This window comes from Oncorhynchus kisutch, linkage group LG22 (genome assembly GCF_002021735.2).
Source record: "Oncorhynchus kisutch isolate 150728-3 linkage group LG22, Okis_V2, whole genome shotgun sequence".
In the NCBI taxonomy this organism is placed as follows: Eukaryota; Metazoa; Chordata; class Actinopteri; order Salmoniformes; family Salmonidae; genus Oncorhynchus; species Oncorhynchus kisutch.
The window spans coordinates 14718350-14725924 of NC_034195.2; the positions used below are offsets into that span (position 1 = coordinate 14718350).

The window sequence follows — 7575 nt, forward strand, 5'->3', positions numbered from 1 at the left end:
CAAGCTCAGATTTTATAACAAAAAAGGCAATATAACAGTAAGTTATATATACTATTTTCTGTATCCCACAGGTTTGCTGATGTTTGCCATCTCCCACATCCTCTACTCCTCGGCCTTCGGTATGAAGCCCCTGAACCCGCTTGCCGGCCTGGTGATCGGCGCCATTTCGGCCGTGAGCTACGCCCTGCTCTACCCCTACCTCTCAGGCCCCTTCACCTACCTGGTGGGGGTCTATATCGCCCTGATCGGCTTCATGGGCTGGCGGGCCGTGGCCGGCCTCCAGTTGGCCAATGACCTGTGGACCTGGACCAAGATGTCGGCATGTCTGGGCGCTGTACTCTTCATGGTCTCCGACCTCACTATTGCCGTTAACAAGTTCTGCTTCCCTGTGCCGCACTCACGCGCCGTTATCATGGCCACCTACTACGCCGCGCAGATGCTGATCGCGCTCTCCGCCGTCGAGTGCCAGGATGTGGAGACGGCAAGGAAGATGGCATGAAGAGGAGAGAGCGAGGTCGCGTCACGTGATCAAGAAGATGTGATAGGGGCAGCCAATCCCCCTTGTTTTTGTCATGGACATATTCCAGAGACAGTTACCCCCAAACCCCCTACTTTGGTTGTAGCGTGGCATTCGCACACCCTTGTTACCATGGAAACTAGTGTACTACCACCAGCCTGCCCCATGGCTAGTGGGACAGTCAAAGACCCTAGTTACCATGGAGACAAGTGCACTACTTTTAACCCTCAACTACTGCCCTACAGTTCTCGTAGATACGTCTTAGTTACTAGAGAGTAGTGCACGACAACTCCCCCACCTCACTGCCTAGGATGTTGGTACAGATGACCATACAGATCACCATGTCAAGGTTTGTGTGTGTGGGTGTGGGTGCGTGTGCGTGCGTATTAGGTTAGAGGATTCATACTATATAACCTACAGATGAGTGTGAATTCTCATGGCCTGCTACAATAATAGCACATCTTCCTTCTGCCCCCCAGTCATTGGCTGCCCTCTCCACCCCATTTACAGTATAATGTGGTCCAATATTGCAAATTCAAATGGATGTGTTTCCTGTGGTATATTGTCTTTGCAACTATTTTATCACCATTATTTAATTTATCTCTGAAAAGGGAGTTGTTATAGTGAATAAGTTTGCACATCTCGACTTGTTATGGGGGAGGTTGTGTCCCATAACTGCTGTCTGTTCTCATGTATTTAGGTGCTGTTCTCAAAGTCTGGAGCACATCCACCCTCCTTTTTTACTGATTTTAGTCTCTTCACTTTCACTTAAGACAAACTGCCTTTTGTACTTCTGCTCGCCACACTCCTATTAGAATACATCCTCTCTCCTGTGTCTATGAGGCTATGAAAATGGCTGTGAATGTCCACGCACACACACAGAGAGAGAGAGAATTCGTGGACTTTTACCTAGCTAGCTGTTGCTAAATCATTTGTCCTGGGATATGAACATTGGGTTGCTATTGTAACTGAAATCCATATGGTCCTTCTATCTGCTGGATCTTTGTAGAATTTTGTACCCATTTTGAGTCCCACAAAATCGTGTGTTCTCTACTCCGACAATGAATCGAAAGGTAAAAGGGAAAACCTAGTATGTTTTCTTTGATTCATCTCTCCTCATTCATTCCTCTTTGGATTTTATATGACTGTTGGCAACTGGCATTAAGGCTCATGACCTCCATCAACTAGGCTGGAGTGTGGACCTGCTTCATCTTTCAATCACTCACGTGGGTTTGTATGATCCTAAAAACCAAGGCGGAGATGGGAGAGGCATGACTTGCCGCGCCAAATAAAACCAAGTTCTATTTTAGTGCCTGGCTATGCAGATGACGTGCGTGAGCAGTTTCGATTACATTATTGAAGAACATGTATGTCTACATGTATTTTATTCAACACTCGCGCACGCAACGTGGCCGGTTTGATCAGCATGTGAGAGAGATCATTTGAGAGCGCCTGCTCTAGTATTTTACCACAGTCATACTGATCACTCAAAAGGCTGGTCCCTAAGGGGAACATTTTTCTTAGATCTGTGTGTGTGTGTGTGTGCGTGTGTGTGTGTGTGTATGTGTGTACCCTCTGTACCTGAGGCATCTCACAGTGTTCCTCCTTTACTGTTTATGTTACCCTGAACACGCACAAACACACACCACATATACACGCTTCCTTCAGGTCACACTTCATACCCCCAGCTCCTGCTGGTTTGATTATTAGAAGAAGGCTGGTGGTGCCCTTATTGCTGGAACATTTTCAGCTACCAACTGTGTGCCTATGGCCATATAAAGTGTTATGAAAAGGGCATGTTGGCTGAAGCCAGTCCTTGTTTTGTCTGCAGTGCTTGGGCCTTCAGAGAAGAACACAGCCCTAGGACACCCTGGTCCCTTAGGGTCCAAACACAGCCAAAAAAGAGAGAGAAGACTGGCCAATGGTTTCATTAGCACAAGGGAACAATTATACCACTCAATCCCGATTGTTTATATCCCCCTAGATAGATATGCAGCTATGACACTTATCTATCATAGTATTTTTCTCTGTTGCACCAGCTATAGGGCCATCTTTGCTGAGTTATTGTGCTGTCTGTTTGAAGCATATTGACTGAAAAAATGTCTGTGTGTATTTAAGAAATTTTAGAAAACAGATGCATTGTTATACTTGTTGCATGTTCTTTTAGTGTGTGTGTGTGTACTGTATGTGTGTGTGTAGGTGTGTGTCGAGCTCCCTTTAGGGCCGTGGCAGAATTGCTGTGAACTATCATTTTGCTTGAACATTGGCTAAATGTACATCATACCGGTGTATTCCTATTTTGTGATATTTTCTCAAAATCCTTTGGCATTTTCTCTTCAGTCCCCCATCTTCCTATTAATGGATATTGTCTATAGTATTTTCACCTGCTATTACCTTTCCCCTTGCTGTCTCTTTCCTTTCTATGACCCCATAATCAGGGATGACTGATTAATGCCAGGCCATTTTTATGTAACGTTTTCTAGCACATAATGTTCTGAGAACCATATGTTTCTTAGAGCTTGGTGAGAGAGTGATTGTCCTATGTTTATTTTGCATACAACTTTTCCACAACTTTTTGGGAATGGTGCAGGATAGTTTGGAACATTCTCAGCACCTTTAAGGAACTTGACAAGAAAGTTATATTTTCTTGGTACTTCATTACTTTAACAGAATGTTTCCTAAAAGTTCAAACATGGTTACATTTCATTTCAATTTTGGCCATGTTCTAGGAATGTTCTCCAACTGGTTTGACATTGGGAATGTTCAAAATGGTTCAACTTCGTTAAGAAACAACGTTCTTCGTTGGGAATTTCAGTACTTCAGGCATAACATTTTACTACAGGTTTCCTCCTGGTTCCATTTAAAGTCATGTTCTCAAATTTGTTCCGAGAACATTAAAAAAACTTTTCATAGAAACCACAAAACTTTTGTAATGTTCAGAGAACGTTCTAGGAATGTTATTTAATAACATACATTCCATTCTCAGCAGCACCAAAATTATCTCAATCTTGTTAAGTGTGTTCAGGTGCGTTGCCTGCGCCCACTAATTGGCCACACCTGGTCTTAATGAGCGTTCGTTTCAATTGAAATGGGGTCTGTTTGAATAAACTAAAATGAACAGATTTGTAAGCGTAAAAAATATGGCATGCTAGCTCCATCCTGGTGGTGTGGTGGACTAATTCCATGGATAGATTATAGGTTCGAATCTCACTGATGCCGTGTAACAATGAAAAAGAAATGTGTTTGCATGGTTAATGCATAAGGAAATGTATTTCCATGTGTCCTATCTGTGCAAGTAACCCACTTGTCAACTATCGCAAAATCAACAAAACAATTCACAATGTCATTGGATTTAGGTTAAAAGTTTGGTGGGGAAAAAAATGAAATTCCCTTCTGTTGACTTTTTGAAAATCCAATTGGTTTCCACTAGGCCACTAGGCTACACTAACCACTAGGCTACACTGCCAGAGGAACTACTTAAAGATGCATACAAACAGTATATTGTAACATATATTTATTTGACCTTTAATAGTTTTAAATATTGTGTATAGGGAGTATTTGAATACTTGTGGATACACAGAGTATCCAAATATATCGTACTGTTCTGTCCCACTGGGCACCAACTGGTTGAATCAACGTTGTTTCTACAACATTTCCACAAAGAAATGCAATGTTTTTTCTTTTGATGATGTTGAATCAATGTAGAAGATTAATTGGATTTGCAAAAACTCATCAACGTACAGGAATTTTTTATTTTTTTGTCAACCAACTTTTAACCTAAATAAAATGACAGTCTAAGCTGCAGAAGGGATTACTAGAGATCAAGATTCGAAATGAGGGGAAGCATGAGCTCCCCTTAATGCAACAAAAGTCAAACTTTAATTAAACCATTCTCCTATTTGTTTAAAATGCAATTTTGTACTGTTACAGTTGTACATTTTTAAATAAAAGCTTAAACGAACGATCTCTGTCATTGTTTAAACCAGTGACAGTTCAGGTTCTTTCAACCGCATTCATACTACTCTGCCTGTCTTCCGCTCTCTCTGTCTGTCTTGAGCTTTCGCTAGCAAACTTGCAACATTGTATCGACTGGGTCCAGCCAGCTATCAAACTTGCAACTTGTTTCAACTGGGCCCTCAGTTTCCCACGGCAATGACAGGCAGGTCACCCATGTTACAAGTCAGTATTCGATGTCCATCCATGTCTGAGGATGTTGGTTGATGACATAAAAACTGGCCACTAGGGACAACAGTGAGTGCTGTTACCTTCAAGTAGGTGTTGTGGACAGGGATGGTGGATGGGCACAAGCATCTGCCTCTGGTTTCATATTCAAATCCAGTGATATAAAGTAGTTTTTTTATATTTTTGTTTTAAGCCTATCCCAATCCTTAACCCTTACCTTAACCATTTGGAGTTCATGCCTAAACTTAACCTAGGCATGATAGAGAAGTAACCAAACATTTAGAAATTTGACTCTTGGAACAACTTCGAAATTTGAAGTTTGAGAAACATGGATGAACGTCTAACTCTGACGTGTCACTGTGTTAGCTTGTTGGTTTTTACATCCCTTATTTCAGCCACTTTTGTTCCAAAAGGTCCATTTGCCAGCAAGATGTATCAATTAATTCAGGCTATAAGAGTGTAGGCCTAATGACAACGTCATGACTGGTTGTGTTCATGCCACATTAAAAGGTAGTACATGTTTCCTGTTAAAATAGGCATACATTTCTTTACTATTAGGCCCATATTCGTTTTTTAAAACATTTTTAAATAGGAGGTCCCGTGAAATGTTGTGTTATAATTTGATGATCAGGACCCATGTCGGACTATGTAACTCTTTGGATTTTGGGAGTATTTTTGTTGGATTTATTTGAGTGGCAAATGTATGATAGCAGCAAGGCAAACTATAAACAAATCTAGGTCTGCATCCTAAATGGCACCCTGTTCCCTATTTAGTGCACTACTTTTGCCCATTGGATTCTGATCAAAAATAGTGCACTATATAGGGGATAGGGTACCATTTGGGACACAACCTGGGTCACCGAATCATGGGTATTGATGCCAATTAAGAAGATTTCGCAGTTTGGGTTGGTAGGTATCTAAAAAGATAACCCGTATGTATCTCCTTGGATCTCTATCATGGACTAGTAACCGAAGAGCTGTGGAACCACATACAGTGCCTTGCGAAAGTATTCGGCCCCCTTGAACTTTGCGACCTTTTGCCACATTTCAGGCTTCAAACATAAAGATATAAAACTGTATTTTTTTGTGAAGAATCAACAACAAGTGGGACACAATCATGAAGTCAGTCTCTCGATGTGCAAAACTGATAGAGACATACCCCAAGCGACTTACAGCTGTAATCGCAGCAAAAGGTGGCGCTACAAATTAACTTAAGGGGGCTGAATAATTTTGCACGCCCAATTTTTCAGTTTTTGATTTGTTAAAAAAGTTTGAAATATCCAATAAATGTCGTTCCACTTCATGATTGTGTCCCACTTGTTGTTGATTCTTCACAAAAAAATACAGTTTTATATCTTTATGTTTGAAGCCTGAAATGTGGCAAAAGGTCGCGAAGTTCAAGGGGGCCGAATACTTTCGCAAGGCACTGTAATTGGAGTTCTAAGTCTATGTGTAGAAACTTCTCTAGAGTTCTAGACATCTGGAAAACCTCTCTTTATACAGTCAGCCCTTTGTTGTAGTGCACTACACAGGATGCGTTTGGAAATGTATTGCACCACATAGGGAATAGGATGCCATTTCAGAAGCGTGGTGGCCCCACACAATAAGTATTCTATGGGATTTCCACTTCAAAACAATCATGAGATGAGGGACAACGAGATGATTTTGCAGGATATTCGCGGGACAGTAGCCTACATGAATAAAAACATTTGGCAGCCACACAATGTAAATGACACCATAATTTCTCAAAGTTTGTACCGATAGATAGGCTAAAGATAGAGAGCCTATTGAATATAATTTGAGAATATGCATGAAGTCTATTGAATATGCATTATCTCAAGAACATTTCATATTTTTAATTCCCTCAAACACCAAGTAAGGCACACCTAATTTTACAATAGGCCATGGCATCATCCCTGTCAATCGTGAACAATCATTCTTAACGTTTTACCAGTGAAATGTCCCAAATGCATGCCAATCATTTGATCTCAATCATTCGTGAGCAAATGAGAGCAGATGGTGTTAAAATACGGAATGAGGTGGTGTTTTTTTATGTAACGTTATACTATGCTAATTTTGTCATCTTATGTAGAATACTAATGAATCATTATGTGATCTTCCAAGACATTGATTCAGTGGAGGAGCGATCCATCCCTGCGGTCCGCAGCACCGAATGAGCAATTAAAGCGCACCTATCCTACTCTGTTGCCTCATGCTAAATTTAGTGATGCAGAAATGAGAGACAACATGTGTGGCTCTTTTATGAAAATCTGGGAATATTTGGCCAAGGACATATCTAGTTGGTCTCAGGGAATGCAAAACAGGATTGAGTGAAGTAGCAGCAAATATGTGGCCGACCGGCTAGAATTCGGTCTTATGTAGCAAAATTTGACTTGTGTTTTTTACATTGGATAAAAGTAGAGACTCAGAGCTAGAAAATGCTATATCATACACTACAGTTTAGGAACAATCGGATAGTAATTCTGCTTTGAAAGTTGATAAACTTATAACGTCACTTTTGAGTAAATGGCCCTTGAATGTTTTGGTACACCTACTGGAGAGCACTTCTTTGTCTACCCCGATTCAGCATCATTCACATCCTCTTAAGCCTTAGACTCACCCATCTCTTTAAGGATTCACATGAGGCCATGTACTAAACAACCAAAGATTTCAAGACTAAAGGCTGGTTTATACTACGTCTATTGACAGTTCTCGCAGTGACATCATGAACATTATATTGTTGTCCGACATCAAACTTGTCGTTATGAAATAGTATAAACACAAAAACTAGAGCCAACAGAAAACAGGTTACGGTTGTGAGTGTGATGAAATAAGAGCAGGGCATTCTACCGGATAATTTTTAAAACTTGGACACT

General features: G+C 40.9%; 1 protein-coding gene across 1 annotated transcript in view; it reads left to right on the plus strand.

Annotated features, from left to right (window-relative positions):
* tmem86a (transmembrane protein 86A) overlaps nt 1-4479 on the plus strand; it is a 52674-nt gene extending 48195 nt beyond the window's left edge. Inside the window, exon 3 of the mRNA XM_020456208.2 lies at nt 72-4479. Within this exon, the coding sequence (XP_020311797.1) occupies nt 72-499 (428 nt within the window). The 3' untranslated portion in view covers nt 500-4479. The remainder of the gene's footprint in view (nt 1-71) is intronic.
* Nucleotides 4480-7575: the final 3096 nt, after the last annotated feature.